The 21,712-nt window shown below is 40.6% G+C and overlaps 1 protein-coding gene across 6 annotated transcripts in view; it reads right to left on the bottom strand.

The window, feature by feature from the left end:
- The window catches only part of UBE2V2 (ubiquitin conjugating enzyme E2 V2), a 51,393-nt gene extending 49,536 nt beyond the window's left edge, over positions 1 to 1,857 (bottom strand). For 3 of the 6 annotated variants that reach the window (XR_004810578.2, XR_007407168.1, XM_049103960.1), the window contains exon 1: positions 1,747 to 1,832. Coding sequence is in view for 2 of the 6 variants with exons in the window: in XM_025477689.3 (XP_025333474.1) it covers positions 1,747 to 1,762 (16 nt within the window). In the remaining 4 variants the exon portion in view is untranslated. Of the gene's footprint in view, positions 1 to 1,746 lie in introns of all 6 variants that reach the window. The other 3 variants (XM_025477689.3, XM_035708479.2, XM_035708482.2) reach the window with 3 other exon arrangements.
- Positions 1,858 to 21,712: the final 19,855 nt, after the last annotated feature.

The raw sequence follows: 21,712 nt of genomic DNA, 5'->3' as shown, positions 1-21,712 counted from the left end.
TCTCTGCCTCTCTCTCTCTGTGACTATCATAAATAAATAAAAAAAAAAAATTTAAAAAAAAAAAAAATATGCCAATAATCAGTAACATCTTTATAATTTTTATTTGACTCTCTTAAAAATAACTAAAAGTGGTTAACAAAAAGTATCTGCCATTAATACCTATTATTTGGTCTTTTCAAAGTATTTCCACACTTTCTAATATGTATATTAAGGGAAAACAGTGCAATTAACAAAATGAAAAACATCAAATGCACTATTACTAAATTTTCAAGAACCCACAGATACTAAGCACAACTCTTACAAAGATACGGTCCGTTCACAAGCACACTGGACTTCAAATAGCAAGTAAAGTTGTAACAGTAAAATCTCACTTTTTATATAATCTTTGTTTTACTAGTTCTCTGACCTCAAGTATATTTCCCAGCGCTAAAACTGTTAAAGATTTCATCACTTATAATATCTGTAAATAATGAAGATGAGCCTTAAAACATAATTTTTCATTAAAATTTATGTTGAACGTAGGTTGAGGTATTATCTTAAAAGTTCCGATAACAGGGGCAGCCCCGGTGGCGCAGCGGTTTAGCGCCGCCTGCAGCCCGGGGTGTGATCCTGGAGACCCGGAATCGAGTCCCACGTCGGGCTCCCTGCATGGAGCCTGCTTCTCCCTCTGCCTGTGTCTCTGCCTCTCTCTCTCCCTGTGTCTCTCATGAATAAATTAATAAAATCTTTTAAAAAGAAATTAAAAGTTCCAATAACGTACACTGCAACCTTCCATTTCTCAGCACATATACATTTAGAAATTCGTTTTATTACGCAATGATGGCATTTAGTATTAAATCACTGTTCTATAACCTGGTTTCAATAATGATTAGGAAAAATGAAAGATCACACGTATGTTTATGTAATAAAACTTAACATTTTCATTTTAACATTTTTTAAAATGGTCAAGCTTGGAAAATCTCAGCATTAATAATTAACTTCAAAAAAAATAATCAACTTCAAAAATCTGTGCTAAAAAAAAAAAAAAACCTCTGTGCTCACAGGAAAACAAACACTGTAGCCAGTACGAGAGAAGAGTTGAAAAGCCTACGACCTAAGAAACCCACTGCTTCAATTAGCTTTTCCTTGCTCTAGGTCTTTATTTTACTTGAACTGCAGTTTTGCATTTATTTTTCTTAAGATTTTATTTAAAGTTGTTTAAATGAATAAAAAGACAGTACGTCTTCAGTCAGGTAAGAATGGTCATCGTCTCTCCGTTATTACAAAAAGCGACAGTCCCCGTCCTTAGTCCTCCCCTCCGCCACCCATATAGAGGCCTGTCCCTGAGAACGCCGGCCCCTGCCCGCCCAGGATCCCCCGACCCCGAAACCCTTGGGCACGCGAGGCCGATACCGCCCACCTCGGGCCTCCTCTCGGCCCTCCCACAACACCTCCGGCTCGGCCACTGGATCCGCACCCGCCAGACCCCGCGAGCGCGCCCGCACCGGAGCCACCCCGCCCCCAGCCGCGAGCGCGCGGCCGACGCGCAGGCACGACCCACCGCCCCCGACGACCGCCCCGGGCCCTGGCCGGCGCCCGGCCCGCCCGGACTCTCCCCGCGCCCGGGCTGCGCTCCACAGGAAGCGCGGCGTCCGACAAGGCACACTCTAGATTCCCCCCCATAGTCAGCGCCCGGCCGCCAGCAGCCGGAGGAGGGGCAAAGCCGGGGTGGAGCGGGGCAGCAGGCAGCCCAACCCGGGAACCGACCTGTGGAGACCGCCATCTTCTCCTGCAGCCCGACGCCGCCGCATGCACGCACAGCGACGTCAGCGCCACTTCCGGCAGCGCGCCGCCCCACCCCTCAGCGCGCGGCTTCCCGGCGCGCGTCGCCACGGCCCCGCCCCGCCCCGCCCCGCCCCGCCCCGCCCCGCCCCGCCCCGCCCCGCCCCCGCCGGCACCCGGGCCCCCAGCCCCAACCCGGGCTCCCCTCCCCAGGGCTCTACAATTGGTTCCAAGGAAAAGGCAAAGGAAAAGTTCATCGGGACACCAAGCTGAGTGAGTCACCGTAGTGTACTGCGAAAATACAAAGTGAGTATTTTCTTAAAGGCATGTGCGGCGGAGGGGAGGGGGAAAATTTTTTTTTTTAATTAAAAAAAAAGGCTCGTGCAGTGGGCTGCAATCCCCAATATGGCAACCGGGTGTGTTAGGAAGGAGCCTGCGCCTCGAGAAGTGCTGTAAGGGAGCTCGGGTTTGCAAAGCCTGAATTTGTTCAACGATACATCTCATTAAGAATGTTTTATATTGATTATTGAGATATTTTGATATATTGAATTAAGAGAAGTATATTATTAAAAGTTATAACAAAATAGGGCATTGACAATTCTGTGTTGAAAAATGATTCAAAGGCGTTAGAAAATTTAAAGAACCCCTTAGAATTAAATGAATTTATTGCGTTCATATTTCACTTGTGAGATAGGCATGATAGTGAAACACTAAAGTCTATATCTAAGTCTGCAGAGGTCTGAAAACACTCTAAACTTCGTAAATAATTAGGAAGCATGTTGTTCAAACAGCAAATGTTTTTACATCCTTAGTGTCACTGCGTAACTGTAATGGTTCTCGATACGGTCCTCACAAATGTAATTGGTAATATCTGATACTTTCATCCCGTTTGATAAGAAATACAACCAAACCCGAAAGAAGTTAGATTACTTTCCTAAGAGCGTGAATCTACGAGCAGTTACGGCCGAGCCGGGAGCCGGACGACATTCTGATTCCCAAGCCCAGGCCCTTCTCGTTCCTGGCTGCCCTTGTGCTGCCGCTCCTGAGAGTCGAGGCTGACTCTGCTGCAGTAGCACGCGGCAGCCTCAGGTGCTTGCTTTAGCGGTTCTTAGTTCTTTCCATCCCACACACTTATTTTGTTTTAAGATTTATTTATTTATTCATGAGAGAGAGAGAGAGGCAGAGACACAGGCAGGAGGAGGGAGAAGCAGGCTCCATGCACCGGGAGCCCGACGCGGGACTCGATCCCGGGTCTCCAGGATCGCGCCCTGGGCCGAAGGCAGGCGCTGAACCGCTGCGCCACCCAGGGATCCCCAATCCCACACACTTATTTACCCCATCTCTTATATGTGTCTGAAGCTTTGGAAAAAGAAAGACTCTACTCTTGGGAGGCCCGTGCCTCAGCGGTTGAGTGGCTGCCTTTGCCTCAGGGCTTGATCCCTGGTGGGGGCGGGATCGAGTCCCACATCGGGCTCCCTGCATGGAGCCTGCTTCTCCCTCTGCCTGTGTCTCTGCCTCTCTCTCTGTGTCTCTCATGAATAAATAAATAAATCTTAAAAAAAAAAAATAATCTAAGAGAGGCAGGAAAGGCCAAGGTGAGCATGGATATAGGTCCTCCCATCACCTTCCACCACAGCTTACTTGGCTCATCAGTGTGCAATGAAGAAATGTTGGATTTTGAACCAGAAAGATGTAAGTCCAGCTACTTGGTCAACTTGTGACCTTAAAAAGGGCATTTAATCTCTTTAATCTACAATTTCCCAGCAGTGAAATAGGGGTAATCTTAGGATTTATACATTAAATATAGTGTCTGGCACATCAAATGTGTACAGTAAATGGTTGCCATTATTATGATAATTATAACATAAGAGAAAGTATTCTTTTTACTAGTAGGCAAATAATTTTTATAGGCATTTTGTATTCCTCAGGCTCTGCCTGGGAAGAAACTCAAAACCAAATCTCTAGTACCTCTCTAGTACATGTTTATGGTAATGTATGTTATGACATCAACCTTCAAATCACTTTGTTTTTTTATTTCTCCCTCATCATACTTTACACTTATTTGGCTCATTATGGTGGTATTTAATATATCTCTGTAAGTTACCACAAAGTAACTTTTCATTTTTTTAGAAAGGACTGTATTAATAAATGATAAATCAGCTATTATAAGTTTTCATTTCTATATAACCACTGGATAACTGGTATATGTCATTTCCTAATCCCTTCTTAAGAAAAAATGCCCTAGGGATCCCTGGGTGGCGCAGCGGTTTGGCGTCTGCCTTTGGCCCAGGGCACGATCCTGGAGACCCAGGATCGAATCCCACGTCAGGCTCCCGGTGCATGGAGCCTGCTTCTCCCTCTGCCTGTGTCTCTGCCTCTCTCTCTCTCTCTCTCTGTGACTATCATAAATAAATAAAATTAAAAAAAAAATTTAAAAAAAAAAAGAAAAAATGCCCTATCGTGTGCTCTAGTGAAAGAGACCCTAAGCTGTTGAACAAAAGTGGTCCAGCTGCAATAGTGAAACCAATTCCTGCCAGCTACAGTTAATAACATAATTCAAAGGCATCCATTCTATAGACTGACTAGCAGTCTATGTGAAGGTCTATCGCAACAAACACCTTTGTCAAACATGAATCAATCAGTTTCTCCTTCCCTCCCTCCTTCCCTCCCTCTCCCTTATCTGTCCAGAAAAATACAGATGGAAGCAGAAAGACAAGAATGACACACAAGAAGATGCATAGAGTAGACACAAAAAAGTCACAGAATCCCTTCAATGGCAATTTGAAGACCTTAAGGTAACCAGGTCCTTAGATCCATGTTGGCTCCTTCTAGTTGCCAAAATAACTTTTCCTCTTCTTCCAACAGTAGAAGTGCAACTCCCATGAAGTTTCTGCCTCCCTCTTTTTCACTAGTGTTTGTGGTGGGCAGTCTAAGGCACCCCATGATCCCACCTTCTGGTGTTCATGTCCTAGGATGATCACCTACCCTGAGTGTGAATAGGACCGGTGGCTTGTCTCTTTTTCTTTTCCAGCTTTATTGAGGTATTATTGACAAATTAAAAATGTGTATATTTAACATATACAATGTGATGTTTTGATATATTTATACATTGTGAAAAGATTCACAAGCTATATATATCACTCAATTACCAATTTTTTATGTGTGATGAGAATACTTAAGGTTCACTTTCTTAGGGTGCCTGGGTGGCTCAGTCTGTTAAGTGTCTGCCTTCAGCTCACATCATGATCCCAGAGTCCTGGGATCCAGTCCTGCATCTGGCTCCCTGCTCGGTGGGGAGTCTGCTTCTTCCCCTTCCTTTGCCCCTCCTCCTGTTCATGCTCTTTCTTTCTCTCTCTCTCTCAAATAAATAAATAAAATCTTCTTTTTTAAAAATTTGCTCTTTTAATGTGGTCTATATATACAATGGAATATTATTCAGCCATTAGAAACGACGAATACCCACCATTTGCTTTGACGTGGATAGAACTGGAGGGTGTTATACTGAATAAAGTAAGTCAATCAGAAAAGGACAAACATTATATGGTATCATTCATATGGGGAATATAAAAAATAGAGAAAGGGATTATAGGGGAAAAGAGAAAATGAGTGGGAAATCTCAGAGAGGGTGACAAAACATAAGAGACCCCTAAATCGAATATAAATAATAGTGAAAGGGAATATAAGGGAAGGGAGAAGAAATGTGTGGGAAATATCAGAAAGGGAGACAGAACGTAAAGACTGCTAACTCTGGGAAACGAACTAGGGGTGGTAGAAGGGGAGGAGGGCAGGGGGTGGGAGTGAATGGGTGACGGGCACTGGGGGTTATTCTGTATGTTAGTAAATTGAACACCAATAAAAAATAAATAAATAAAAGAGACCCCTAAATCTGGGTAACAAACAAGAGGTAGTGGAAGGGGAGGTGGGCGGGGGGATGCCATGACTGGGTGACAGGCACTGAGGGGGCACTTGACAGGATGAGCACTGGGTTGTTATACTATATGTTGGCAAATTGAACTCCAATAAAAAAATATACAAAAAAATTTTGCTCTTTTAGCAAATTTCAAGTATGTAATATATTATTAACTATAGTCTCCATGCTCTAAATTAGATCTCCAGAACTTATTTATCCTATTACTGAAAATTTGTAACTTAATGAATATCTCCCCCATTTCCCTTACATCCCAGCCCCCTGGCAATCACCATTTACTCTCTGTTACTTTTTTTTTTTTTCTTGTAAGATTCCACATATTGAGACCATACAAAATGTTTTTCTGTGTCTAGTTTATTTCACTTAACATAATGTCCTCCAGGTTCATCAATAGCATTCACAAATAGGATTTCCTTCCTTTTAAAAAAAGGATAAAAAAAAAAAAAGGATAAATATTCCATTGTAGGTATGCACATTTCATTTCCTTTATTTGTCACAAAATACTTAGATTGGGGCAGCCCCGGTGGCGCAGCGGTTTGGCGCCGCCTGCAGCCTGGGGTGTGATCCTGGGGACCCGGGATCAAGTCCCGCCTCGGGCTCCCTGCATGGAGCCTGCTTCTAACCTCTGCCTCTCTCTCTGTCTCTATGAATAAATAAATAAAATCTTTAAAAAAAAATACTTAGATTGTTTACATGTATTGGCTACTGAGAATAATGCTGCAGTGAACATGTGGAAGTGCAGCTATCTCTTCAAGATGGTGACTTTATTTCCTTCAGATATATACCCAGAAGTGGGATTGCTGGATCATATGGTAGTTTTATTATTAATTTTTTGAGCAACCTCCATATTATTTTCCATAGTGTCTGTATTGGAACTTTGTCTTTAATCATTAGAGAATATGGTGAACTGATGGAATGTCACCTGTGCAATTATGATACCTACTATTGTAAAGATCATCTTACAAGGAAGCTTTTTCCTTTGCTGGTTTTTAAGAGATAAAGCTGCCATGTTGCAGGCTTCACTTTGGAAACTGCCCTCTGTGTCAAAAAACAGAGCAGCCTCTGGCTTACAGCCATCAATAAACTGAGGCCCTCAGTCTGATGGTATGCAAGAAACTGAATGCTGCTAACACCTGAGCCTGAAAGCAGCTCCCTCCCCAATCAAACCCTAAAAGGAGACCACAGACCTGAACTGACAAGTAGATTAAAGCCCTGCAGAGGATCCAGTTGAGCCATGCCCCAGACTCCTGACTCACAGATGTTGTTGGGAAAATGTGTATGGGGGCTCCTTGGTGGCTCAGTTGGTGAAGTATCTGCTTTTGGCTCCAGTCAAGATCCTGGGACTCTATGCTCAGTCCCTCTGTGCTCCTCCACCCCATGCTTTCTCTCTTTCTTTCAAATTAATTACTTAACTAATTAATTAATTTAAAAAATAAATATGTGTTCCTTAAGCTACCAAGTTGGTGATAATTGGTTATACAGCAATAAAAACTAATATCGTATCCTTATATAAAGTCACTATGACATGACAAATAAGGGAGTCTTTTTTTTTTTTTTTTTTTGGTCAACGAAACCTGACATAATAACCTGAGTAGAATTTCTTATCACCTTGGGGGAAAAAAAACCCTAGTATCATCAAATTATTAAACACACTCTCCCCAAGCTTTTCCTCAATTCCTACTGACCTCAACATTATATTGCATACCTAGATTGCAACAGCCTGTCAGCTGAACTATCTGTATTATCCTAATGTTTCTTAAACATTGCCTCTATTCTTTCCTTTCTAATTGAGAAAACCTACACTTCTTCCCTTTTGCCTACCACTGGGTTTGCAACGAGTTTCATATTTATTGTCAATACTAATCAATTCATAATGGGTACCTGAAGAGCTATTTGGAGAATTCTAAGGTTATGTTCATGCTCAGCAGAAAAAGAAGTGCTGTCGTCAAACATCAAAGTCTGCTGTAGGGAATTACAGCAAACACTGTCCACTTAACAACCTGGCCAAGGATATGAGGCCCAAATGCCACTGCCTGGCCTTCACAACCTTCCAGAATCCAGCCTCCACTGACCTCTCCTGTATTATTTTTCGTCACTCTCCAATGGATATCTCACACTTTACTAAAGCTATCTCTCACATATACCATTGCTATTGCTATTGCTATGTGCTATTTACCGCTTTCATGCTTGTATCTCTTCCTTAGATTTCCCCTCTCTCCTCTACCTTCAAATTTCCTGTCTTTCCTTCAGGCCAAATTCAAATTCTACTTTCCTGAATCCTTTCCTGATTAATTGTTCTTATCTGTTCATTAAACTGCTCTACCTCTTTTAGTCTGTACCAAGGAGGTAGTACAGGAAAATGCAGACATGTTCTATCTGCAACATAAAAATTAGATCCATTTGAAACCAGTTAAACTTGTAATCCAGGAAGTTGTGAGGTCTCAAAAACCAATGCACTCAACGGATTTTATCACAAATGGGAAGCTCAGTACCTGTGATTGAAATACTCTTATGCAAAAAAGAAAAAAAAGAAAAAGAAATACTCTTATGCACTATACACTCACAAAACCTCATTATTCATTCTGGGAATATTTCTGTCTTCTCAGAATTTTAATTCTGCCTTCTCTGTTGCCCTTTTGTAGCTGGGGTTTTTTCTCTTTTGGGGGACAAATTTCAATCATTTAAAGTCTTTGCTTCGAAGCTTACCTTTCTCCAGTGTTGTTATATTTTCCCTGATTAAAAGCCTTCCAGGGATCCCTGGGTGGCACAGCTGTTTGGCGCCTGCCTTTGGCCCAGGGCGCGATCCTGGAGACCCGGGATCGAATCCCACGTCGGGCTCCCGGTGCATGGAGCCTGCTTCTCCCTCTGCCTGTGTCTCTGCCTCTCTCTCTCTCTGTGTGACTATCATAAATAAATAAATAAAAATTTAAAAAAAAAAGCCTTCCAATATTGAAATGCTGTTCAATAATAGAATCTGGTGGTTAATTCCCAGTGCTCACCCTACCTGACCTGCACACAGATGGTGGTATAATTGACCATTATGTTATCTGAGGACCAATTTTTTTCATTTGGCTTCAAACTCACCACACTTTTCTGGTATTTTAAGGGTATTTGGGGTTCATTTTAATCAGATATGGTAAGACACATAGATAAATTACTGTCATGAAGAAAGAAATTTGTTATTGTCAAAGTTACCTAGAAAAAGTAGGCAAGGGCATCCCTGTTGTGTTCTTGACCTTAGTGGAAAAGTTCTGTTTTTCCCCATTTTTGGTCAAGAAATGGGGAAGACATGAACAGACATTTCTCCGAAAAAAAACATACAAATGGCCTGAAAAGATGTTCAGCATCACTCACATCAAGGATATACAAAACCACAAAACCTCACACCAGTTAGAATGGCTAAAATTAACTCAGGAAACAACAGATATTGGAGAGGATGTGGAGAAAGGGAAACCCTCTCCTACTGTTGGGAATGCAAACTGGTGCAGCCACTTTGGAAAATAGTATGGGGGTTCCTCCTCAAAAAGTTAAAAATGGAAGACCCAGCAATTGCACTACTAGGTGTGTTGTTTTTTTTTTAAAGGTATTATTTATTTATGATAGTCACAGAGAGAGAGAGGCAGAGACACAGGCAGAGGGAGAAGCAGGCTCCATGCACCAGGAGCCCGACGTGGGATTCGATCCCGGGTCTCCAGGATCGCGCCCTGGGCCAAAGGCAGGCACTAAACCACTGTGCCACCCAGGGATCCCACTACTAGGTGTTTATCCCAAAGATACAAACATGATTCAAAGGAGCACATGCACCTCAATGTGTATAGGAGCAATGTCCACAATAGCCAAACTATGGAAAGGGACCAGAGATCCATTGACAGATGAATAGGTAAAGAAGATATGAATGGATAAAGAAGATGTATATACATATATACATTCTATATATATGTATGTATCCCCCATATCTTCTTTATGTGTGTATATATATATATATATATATATATACACACACATTTTATATATAGTACTCAGCCGTCAAAAAGAATGAAATCTTGCCATTTGTAACAACCTGGATGGAATTAAAGAATACTATGCTAAACTAAGTAAGTCAGAGAAAGACAAATACCATATGAATTTCACTCACATGTGGAATTTAAGAAACAAATATAGGGGAAGGGAAGGAAAAATAAGATAAAAACAGAGAGGGAGGCAAACCATAAGAGACTCTTAATTATAGGAAACAAACTGAAGATTGCTAGAGGGGAAGTGCAGGGAGAGGGTAACTGGGTGATGGGCATTAAGGAGGGTACTTGACGTAATGACCACTGGGTGTTGTATGCAAATGATGAGACACTGAATTCTACCCTAAAACTAATAATACAGTATATGTTAACTAAATTGAATTTATTTATTTATTTTTTTTACTAAATTGAATTTAAATAAAAAATTAAAAAACAAAAAGTAGGGATCCCTGGGTGGTTCAGTGGTTTAGTGGCTGCCTTTGGCCCAGGGCGTGATCCTGGAATCCTGGGATCAAATCCCACATCAGGCTCCCTGCATGGAGCCTGCTTCTCCCTCTGCCTGTGTCTCTGCCTCTCTCTGTGTGTCTATCATGAATAAATAAATAAAATATTTAATAAATAAGTAAATAAATAAATAAATAAATAAATAAAAATAAAAAACAAAAGGTAGGCATGGTATATCCTGTTGGGCCACATGGGGAAGCACCAGTCAGTCAGGAGGCAGAGGGGTTGAGAGAGAAATGTAGGCAAGAATCTTTATTGTGGATTCCACAAGAAAGAATGGACAAGGCAGGACAAGTAGGTTGGGACTAATTTAAATAATTTTAGTGGGTTCTGGAACATAGGGGATGTTCTAGTTTGATGCCTTGCTCTGGAGTGATTAAGGCAGGGAACAGTGATCCAGAGTGTGAGAGCCTAATAAAGGAGGTGATTAGGGTGTAAACTTTGGATTGCTTGGTTTGCTTTTGAAAGAAACAATCCCAGGAGAGTGATTTACCATCTTTAGGAATCAGCTAGCCCTGAAGGGGGCCATCCCTCAAGGACCAACAAAGCCAAGGTATATCAAAGCATCAAAATACAGAAAATAAAAAGACATTGTTAATATTTCTTGTCTTCCTCCTTCAGCACTGGACATCCCTTCTGAGTCTCCTCTCCTGCTTTCTTCTTTTCTCTAAAAATCAGAACGCTGAAGGCTAGTACTCCATTCTTGGAAAGTTTTTTTCTTTCTCCATACTCACTTAGTGATCACATCTAAGCTCATGGTGTCTATGCTTTGACTCCAAAATAGTCTTTCCTTTCTCCTTCTCTCACATCCTGTATTCAGTCCATGTGGAGGTTCTGCTGGCCCTACCTTCCAAATATATCTGACATATACACTCTTCATTTCTCCTGCCCTGCTGCAAGCCTCCGATGTCTTTCACCTGGCTTATTCCAAGAGCCTCTGCTGCTACCCTTCCCCCAAATAGCTCATTCTTACCATAGTAGCCAGAGTGATCATTTAAAGCATAAGTCAGGGCAGCCCTGGTGGCGCAGCGGTTTAGGGCTGCCTGAAGCCCCGGGCGTGATCTGGAGACCCTGGATCGAGTCCCACATCAGGCTCTCTACATGGAGCCTGCTTCTCCCTCTGCCTGTGTCTCTGCCTCTCTCTCTCTCTCTCTGCATCTCTATGAATAAAAAAAATAAAAATTAAAAATAAAGCATAAGTCAAATTAAACTATTCCTCTGCTCAAAAATCTCCACTGGTTCCCAAAATATGTGGGGATTGAACAACACACTTTCAAATAACCAAGTCAAAGAAGTCAAGAAAAATTTATATTTTTAAATAAATGAAAATGAAAGCACAATTTATCAAAATTTGTGGAATACAGTAAAAGAAGCAGTTAGGGAGAATTTTATAGCATTGAATACACATATTAGAAAAGAAGAGAACTAAAGTCAGTCATCTAGGGCAGCCCCGGTGGCGCGGCGGTATAGCGCCGCCTGCAGCCCGGGGTGTGATCCTGGAGGCCCGGGATCGAGTCCCACGTTGGGCATGGAGTCTGCCTGTGTCTCTGCCCCTCTCTCTCTCTCTCTGAATAAACAAGTAAATAAATTTTACTAAAAAAAATCTCTCCTTCCCTCTGTGCCCCTTTCCCTCTAACTTGTATGCATGCACGTGTGCTCTCTCAAAAAAAAAAAAAAAAAAAAGTACTGTGAGCAACTCTATGCCCCAAATTCAGCAACCTAGATAAAATGGACAGATTCCTTAAAAGATACAATCTGTCAAAACTCATGGGAAAAGGAACCAACAGGGACGCCTGGGTGGCTCAGCGGTTAAGCTTCTGCCTTCGGCCCAGCACATGACCCTAGAGTCCAGGGATCGAGTCCCACGTCGGGCTCCCTGCATGGAGCCTGCTTTCTCCCTCGGCCTTTGTCTCTGCCTCTCTCTCTGTCTCTCATGAATAAATAATAAAATCTTAAAAAAAAAAAAAAAAAGGAACCAACAGTATAAATAGATCTACGTCTATATTCCAAAACAGAAAGCATCAAGCCCAGATAGGTTCAATGGTAAATTCTATCAAACATTTAAGAAAGAAATTATACCAATTCTCTACAATCCTTTTCAGAAGAGAGAATGGAAGGAATACTTATTTTATTATGTTAGGTCAGCATTACCCTAATATCAAAACCAAAGACATTACAAGAGAAGAAAACTATAAATCAATGTCTCTTTAACACAGATGCAAAAATCCTCAACAAAATATTAGCAAATAGAATCCAACCATGTATAAAAAGAATTGCACAATAACCAACTGAGATTTATCCCAGGGACACAAAGCTATTTCAACATTCAAAAATTAATTAATGTAATGAGTCACATGAACAAATTAAAAAGAAAAGCACGTGATCATATCAATTGATGCAGAAAAATATTTGATAAAATCCAACAACCATCCATGATAAAAGCCCTAAGTAAGAAAGGAATAGAGGGGAACTTCCTTGACTTGCTAAAGAATATCTACAAATAAACAACGGTTGACATGATACTTAATGGTGACAAACTATAAGATTTTCCACTAAGATCAGGAACAAGACAAAAATCCCTTATTCATCACTCCTTTTCAACATTGTACTGGAGAAGAAAAGAAAGAAACTGTTTGTCCATGACATAATTGTCAATGTAGAAAATCTGAAAAAAATTTTTTAAAAATCTGAAATTAGTAAGTGGTTATAGCAAGGTTGCAGGATAAATGGTTAATGTACAGAAGTCAATCACTTTCCTAAATATTTGCAATGATCAAGTGGAATTTGAAATTAAAAACAATACCATTTATATAAGCACCTTAAAAATTAAATTCTTAGGTATAAATCTAACTGAGTAGGGGTGCCTGTTGCTTAAGTATCTACCTTGGGCTCAAATAATGATCCCATGGTCCTGGGATTGAGCCCCACATCTCCCTCTCCCTCTGCCTTTCCTTCTGCCACTTCCTCTACTGCTCCCCTTGCTTGTGCTCTCTCACTCTTGCTCTCTCTCAAATAGTAAATAAAATCTATTAAAAAAATTTTAAGATCTATATGAGTAAATTTCTAAAACTGATGAACAAACTCAAAGAACTAAATAAATGGAGAGACATTCCATGTTCAAGAGTAGGAATACTTAATATTGTCAAAATAAGTTCTTCCCAAATGAATCTATAGATTCAGTGCAGTCCCAATCAAAATTTCAGTAAGTTACTTTGTGGATATGGATAAATTGATTCTAAAGTTTATGTTGAGAAGCAAAACACCCAGAATAGCCAACACAGTATTAAAGGAGAAAAACAAAGCTAGGAAACTGACTCTACTCAACTTCAAGACTTACTCCAAAGCTTACTATATAGAACAGTGTCCTATTGATGAAAGAATAGGCAAAAAGATCAATGGAACAGAATAGAGAGCCTAGGGGTACCTGTGTGGCTCAGTCAGTTAAGCATCTGCCTTCAGTTCAGGACATGATCTCAGGGTCCTGGAATCAAACCCCACATCAGGCTCTCTGCTCAGCAGGGAGTCTGTTTCTCCTTCTCCCTCTGTGCTGTGCACTCTCTCTCTCTCTCAAATAAATAAATAAATAAAATAAACATTAAAAAAAAAAAGAATAGAGAGCCCAGTAATAGATCCATATAATATAGTTAACTGTCTTTCATAAATGGCAGAGGTAATACAGTGGAACAAAGTCTTTTCAACAAATGATATTTGAACAACTCACAGCCACATGCAAAAAATAAAAAATAAAAAAGAATCTAGACACAGGCATATGTCCTTCACAAAAATTGACTCAAAATGGATCACAGGGCAGTCCCAGTGGCTCAGCGGTTTAGCGCCACCTTCAGCCTGGGGTGTGATCCTGGAGACCTGGGATCGAGTCCCACGTCAGGTTCCCTGCATGGAGCCTGCTTCTCCCTCTGCCTCTCTCTCTCTCTCTCTCTCTCTCTCTCTCTGCCATGAATAAATAAATAAAATCTTTAAAAAAAAATGGATCACAGACTGATGTATAAAATGCAACACTATAAAACCCCTAGGAAATGTCAGGAGAAAAATCAAGATGACCTTGGATATGGCAATGACTTCTTAGACATGATACCAAAAGCATGAAAGAAACAAATGATATGCTGCACTCCATTAACATCACAATTTTCTGCTGTGTGAAAGATACTGTCAAGAGAATGAAAAGCTAAGGGAAATAAATCAATCAGAGAAAGACAATTAGTTTCACTCATATGCAGAATATAAGAAATAGTGCAAGGGACCATATCGTAAGGAGGAGAAACTGAATGGGAAAAAATTAGAGAGGAAGACAAACCATGAGAAACTCTCAATGCTGGGAAACAAACCGAGGGTGGCTGAAGGGGAGGTGGGCCAGAGGATGGAGTAATTGGGTGATGAGTATTAAGGAGAGCACATGATATGAAGAGCCTTGGGTGTTATATGCAACTGATTGAATTACTGAAAGCTACATCTGAAACTAATGATGTACTAAATCAACATTTAGTACAAATAGACTTTAAATTTTAAAAAATCGGGATCCCTGGGTGGCACAGCGGTTTGGCGCCTGCCTTTGGCCCAGGGCGCAATCCTGGAGACCCGGGATTGAATCCCACGTCGGGCTCCCGGTGCATGGAGCCTGCTTCTCCCTCTGCCTATGTCTCTGCCTCTGTGTGTGTGTGTGTGTGTGTGTGTGTGTGTGTGTGTATGACTATCATAAATAAAAAAATAAAATAAAAATAAAAAAATAAAATAAAATAATGCTTCCTATAAAAAGAAAGAATGAAAAGACAAGCCATGGTCTGGGAGAAATACTTGCAAAAGATATACAGCTGTTAAGGACTGCTATACAAAATATAAAAAGAACATTTAAAACCCAGCAACAACAAAAACAACTCAATTAAAAAATGGGCCAAAGACCTTAACAGCCATCTCACCATAGAAGATACACAGATATGAATAAGCATATGAAAAGGTACTCCACATCATATGCCATCAAGGAAATGCAAATTAAAACAATGATAAATTACCACTACATATCTCCCCCCAGGGAGCCTACTTCTCCCTCTGCCTATGTCTCTGACTCTCTCTGTGTCTTTCATGAATAAATAAATACAATCTTAAAAAAAAAGAGAAGAAAGCAGACTCATTCTTGACCATCTACTGAGAACTGATTATTCAAGCCCAGAACCCTGCAAATAAGCATTTCACCACAATGCCAAGGTTAAAATGTATAGCAATCTCAATTCTTCTCCCATCTGATAGAATACTGATTGATCACTAAATGTTAAACCCAAATTCAGCGGTCCATTTTTTTTCTCATATTCAGCATCTGAAGTACTCTTAAACCTAAATAAACAAGAGATGATGAAACCCAAGACAGTACAGATTTTGTTATTACTCCCTTGTTGTTGTTGTTGTTGTTGTTGCTTTCTCACTATGTAAGGGGATTCTTAGGAATAGTGGAAATTTTTGAAGTTTTCAATCCTTAGCTGGGAAGAATGGATAGCCACTGAAATAACATGAGCTCTATATGCCACAAGGAGGGGCTTGACTCAGAGCTGCAGTAGAATTCATTGAGGGACAGTCTGACATATAGTTGTTGTTTTTTTAAGGTTTTTTTTTTAAGATTTTATTTATTTATTCATGAGAGACACGCAGAGAGAGAGAGAGAGGCAGAGACACAGGCAGAGGGAGAAACAGGCGCCATGCAAGGAACCCGAGGTGGGACTCGATCCCGGATCTCAGGATCACGCCCTGAGCCAAACGCAGACACTCAACCGCTGAGCCACCCAGGCGTCCCAAAAGATTTTTTGTTTTTAAGATTTTATTTATGTACTTATGAGAGACACAGGCAGAGGGAGAAGCAGGCCCCATGCAGGGAGCCCAATGTGGTACTGATACCAGGACTGCAGGATCATGCCCTGGGTTGAAGACAGCGCTAAACCGCTGAGCCACCTGGGCTGCTCCTGACATAAAGTTAATTCCTAGATATCCAAGATGCCTGGGATATGGCAAGCATCTGCTCAGGGTGTGATCCTGGAGTATCCTGGCAGGGAGCCTGCTCCTCCCTCTGCCTATGTCTTTGCCTCTCTTTCTGTGTCTCTTGTGAATAAATAAATACAATCTTTTTAAAAAATTCCTAGATATTCAAATTCCTTTTTTAAAGAAGAGATAAAAATATTAAATATTTGTTAATAATTCTACTATAATAACTTATTTATAATTCTATCACTTTAACATACACTTTTGGTTTCTTGTATATATTTCATATAAACATTTTTTATGTGCTGCTATAGATTATTTGCTATTTTCAGTAAAAATATTTTTCCACTCAGCCTTCATAGATATAATATTAAAAGCGTTAGAATATTTATCACATTATCAAGCTACTTTCTTAATTTTTCACATTTTTCTGCTGCTTCCTTTTTTTTTTTTTTTCTGCTGCTTCTAATATTTACTATTGTTGACAAGTCTATAGTTAGCATATTTTGTTTACGCTGAACCATCCCAATGGGATACATCTTTAGGAATGTAATAGTTGGATCAGTTACTATGATCTACATAGCTCTGCCTACATAATTGACACTAGATATTAAAATTTTTAATTGTATGCTGGTACAAAGAGCTGCAATATGAGTATCTGCCAATATGCAGTCATCAATAAAATAATTTGTTTTGTTTAAAGATTTTATTTATTTATTCATAAGAGACACAGAGAGAGAGAGAGAAAGAGGCAGAGACAGGCAAAGGGAGAAGCAGGCTCCATGCAGGGAGCCTGATGTGAGACTTGATCCCAGTACTCCAGGATCACACCCTGGGCTGAAGGCAGGCGCTAAGCTATTGAGCCACCGAGGGACCCCGTCAATGAAATAATTTTGTGAGCTTAACAACACGTGCGAGTACATTTCTTTAAGATTTGTATCCTCTTACAAATCCACAAATTTTCAAATTTCTGAGTATGTTATAAAGAAGAAATACTTAAAATTATTAATTTCTTTTTAAGATTTTATTTATTCATAGAGACACAGAGAGAGAGAGAGGCAGAGACACAGGCAGAGGGAGAAGCAGGCTCCATGCAGGGAACCCGATGTGGGACTCGATCCCAGGTCTCCAGGATCACACCTCGGGCTGCAGGCGGCGCTAAACCACTGCGCCACCCGGGCTGCCCCTAAATTACTAATTTTTAACTTAAGTGGCTAATATGTCCCAATATTTTAAATAAATAAAGCTTTGATGCTGCCCTCATTTAAATTAAGCTGAAGGAATCTATAGCTGGAGACCTTGATTTGGAAAGTAACCTGACTGATTAAAGATGACTGAGTCATTCCTATTGCATTTTCTATCTCTTTGCATTATGTGAGGTTTTTATTTTCTCCTTTAAAATTATTTATTCTGGGGCACCTGCGTGGCTCAGTTGATTAAGCATCTGCCTTTGGCTCAGGTTGTGATCCTGGGCTCCTTGCTCAACGGGGAGGCAGCTTCTCTCTCTCCCTCTGCATGCCACTCCCTTGCTTGTCCTCTCTCTCTCTCTCTCTCTCTCTCTCTCTCTCTCTCAAATAAATAAATAAAATCTTTTGTTAATTATGTATTCTTTTTTAAAGATTTTATTTATTTATTCATGAGAGGCAGAGAGAGAGAGAGAGGCAGAGACACAGGCAGAGGGAGAAGCAGGCTCAACGCAGGGAGCCCGAGGTGGGACTCAATCCCGGGTCTCCAGGATCACACCCCGAGCGGAAGGCAGCACTAAACCACTGAGCCACCCAGGCTGCCCAAAAATTATGTATTCGTAACCAGCATAGCATGCCTGAAATCTAGACCTGACAGCAAGATTTCACATATAGGACCTTTTCAGAAAAGCCTTGTCACCACAATGCATCCTGAAGACCCAGTACATTTATTGACTTCTAATGACCACAAACATGGGCACTCCTATTTCCACCTGGCTAAGTAAATTGCAGGATTGTGATCCGGGAAGTCAGAGGATTGGTTGACTGTGTTTCACAATAGAAAAGCTCCCTAGAACTTTAGCAGAAAATAAAGTACATTGCAAATAACTGTAGTAACACTTCTTACCCAGTATCTAAATGGTATCATTTCAGATGTACATGAACACTTAATGAATGCTTAGTAGTGTGTCCAGAAACACAATTTTATTATTTGTAAAAGATTTTCCAATGACATAATTTTTTAAATGGACCTTTAGTGACTTCTGATCATAGGATTAACTTGCCTGTAATTAGACAAGTGTTGGGACGCCTGGGTGGCTCGGCAGTTGAGCATCTACCCTTGATTCAGGGAATGATCCCGGGGTCCTGGGATCCAGTCCCACATTGGGTTCCCTGCAAGGAGCCTGCTCCTCCCTCTGCCTATGTCTCTGCCTCTCTCTATGTATCTCATAAATAAATAAATAAAATTTTAAAAAATAATTAGGCAAATGTTGGAGCACCAGCTGGCTCTGTCAGTAGAGCATGTAACTCTTGATCTCAAGCCCCATGTTGAGCATAGAGTTTATTTTAAAAATGAGTAGACAAGTATTAACCAAACCATTTATGAATAAATTAGTCTAGACCTATACTAGAAAGACCATTGTGCTATTAATAAAACATGAAATTTATTAGCATTTGTTAAATATTTGCTCTGTAAGCATTTATTGAGTTCTGTTTTTATTAATAAATAATATTAGGGGAAAGAAAATAAAACAATAAGAAAATTAAAGAAAAATCTTTTGCCTGAAGAGTTCCAACTCTGAGATGAGAAAAGACTACATATGAATGTAAAAACATTAGAAAACAATTTTCACATATTAAAAATACAATTCAAAAATAGTGAGAGTTGACATCTAAAGCACACAATTTCAGGTGTAGACCTGAAGTACATAATGATATTTTCCCCCTTACTGGCAAATTCTTTCAGGACGTACTGTTATATGACATCATCAAATGCTTTGGGCATTGTAGGGGTTTTCAGAGGAAACAGTGGGTCTGTTAGTGTAGCAGAATAAAGGCTATATCTAGTCTTTGTTTCCCTTTCCTGGCACAGAACTTCAAACATTCTTGGAATTTCCAGGGGCGCCTGCATGTCTCCGTCAGTTAAGTGTCTAGCTCTTGATTTCAGCTCAAGTCATGATCTCAGGGTTCTGGGATCAAGCCTCCCGTCATGCTCTGAGCTCAGCAGGGAATCTGATTCTCTCTTCCTTTCCCTCTGCCTCTCCCCCTGCTCACAGGCTCTCTCTCTCAAATCAATCAATCAATCAATCAATCTTTTAAAAAACATTCTTAGAATTTCCAGCATGAGGTAGCCCGGGTGGCTTAGCGGTTTAGCACCACCTTCAGGCCAGGGTGTGGTCCTGGAGACTTAGGCTCGAGTCCCGTGATCCTTGCGTGGAAGCCTGCTTCTCCCTCTGTCTGTGTCTCTGCCTCTCACTCTGTGTCTCTCATGAATAAATAAATAAATAAAATCTTAAAAGAAAAAAAAATTTCCAGCATGATAGGAGTGTCTTTGATATGTTGATGCAGTTACTCATTGAGATAATGTAAGGATGGGGAAGGGTGACCAGAAAGACCAACTACATGACTCAAAGGCTGGAACTTTGGGCCAGCCCAATGTTTAGGGAGGGGAAGGGGGCTGGAGATTGAGGTCAATCATATGTCCAATTGCTTAGTAAATTATGCCAACATAATGAAATCTTCATAAAAACAGAGGCTCCATGGAGATTCTTAGTTGGTGAACACACTGGTGTGCTGGGAATATAACATGCCTGGACTCTGTGAGAAGAGGACATGGAAGCTCTGCTGTCTCACTTCTCCAGATCTCATCATATGTGTCTCTTCATTTGACTGTTTCTTTATGGAATGTTTGTCAGAGTTCTCCAGGAAAACAGAACCAATTGGATGTATATATAGGGGGAAAGACATTTATTATAAAGAATTGACTCACTTGATTATGGAGTCTGAAAAGTCCCAAGATCTGAGTCAGCAAGCTGGAGATCCAGGAGAGCTAATGATGTAAGTTCCAGTGTGAAGGCTGGCAGACCCAAGAAGAGCTGATGTTTCAGTTCAAGTCTGTAGGCAGAAAAAGACTGATGTCCCAGTTCAAAGCAACCAGGCAGGAAGAGTTCCATCTTACTCATGGATTGTTCCTTCTTTTGTTCTATTCAAGCCTTCAACTGATTGGATGGGGCTGAAGTTGAATAGAAGACATGACCCCAAAATATGCTAGTTTGGCATTTACCTCTCCTTTACCTAAAAGAATTCAGATGGGGGGCTGACTCAGGGAGGGTGCTATTACCAGACAACTTTTAATCTGAATGACCCAACTGTATGGAAATTAAGCATGTAATTTGCTCTTCTTATTGTCCTGTGAATCATCTCCTCTCCTTAGAAGCTCCAGGCCTCTATCCCATCCCTTCTCTCAGGATGGCATATAAGCCTCAACTTCCCAATTTGTCCTTGGGTTTCTTATTACTATGGATTTCCCATATGTATGAAATTAAATCTGGTTTTCTCCTGTTAACCTGTCCCATGTTGATTTAATTATTAGAGCAGCCAAAGAATGTAAAAGAGTAGAAGGGAAAATTTTCCTTCCCCACAGGGCCCACCCACAGTAGGGAGAGCAATCTGCTTTACTTACTCTAAAAATTAAAACATTAATCATTATATTATCCAGAAAACACCCTCATAGACACATCCTGAATAATATATAATTAAATATCTGAACACTCATGACCTAGTCAAATTGATAACATAATATTAACCATCACAGTATACTTTAAAATAAAACTTTATAAGAATAGCACCATCAGTGAGTTGTGTCAGCAGTTCTAGTGAATCATAAAACCTGAGGGGCTTGCAGGAAACTCCATATTTATAGCTGCTTGGTTAGATGTACAAGTGGCCTCCAAGATTTGCACCTGGCATGGGAAGTGGGGGCAGTCTAACAATAGACTTCATCTTCAACCCGTGGGATCTGTGCTAAGTCTGGTAGTTAGTATCAGAATTGAATTGCAGGCCACCCAGGTGGTGTAGAAATAGAGCATTTTGGAATTTGTAGAAAGATAGGCAGAAGTGTGAGCGGCTTAGGGATACCCAAAACTTGCAAATGCCACCTCTACAGTTTTTGTTGGAGTTTTTGTCCTTAAACTTGTGAGGTCTGTGTTATGTCTGAGTAGTTATTGCTGGAATTGAATCGAATTGTGGGACACCAGTTGGTGTCAGAGTTGGTGTTTGAACACTAGTAGCCTGTGTAAAAAAGGCAACAATACCTATGGTACCTGGGTATTAATTTGATTCAGGTCATGATCTCGGGGTCCTGGGATCAAGCCCCATAGTAGGCTGTGTACTCAGTGGGGAGTCTGCTCAAGGATTCTCTCTCCCTCTCCCTTTGCCCTTCCTCTCTCTCTCTCAAGGAAGTAAATAAAAAGCTTTTTTTTTTTTTTTTAAGTAACAATACTTTTTATAAGGCCATAACCACTTGTCAAAAGACAAAGCATGTTAGTGCTGGTCACGCC

The sequence above is a fragment of the Canis lupus genome, chromosome 29 (genome assembly GCF_003254725.2).
Source record: "Canis lupus dingo isolate Sandy chromosome 29, ASM325472v2, whole genome shotgun sequence".
Classification (NCBI taxonomy): domain Eukaryota; kingdom Metazoa; phylum Chordata; class Mammalia; order Carnivora; family Canidae; genus Canis; species Canis lupus.
This window is presented reverse-complemented; position numbering and strand designations above follow the sequence as displayed.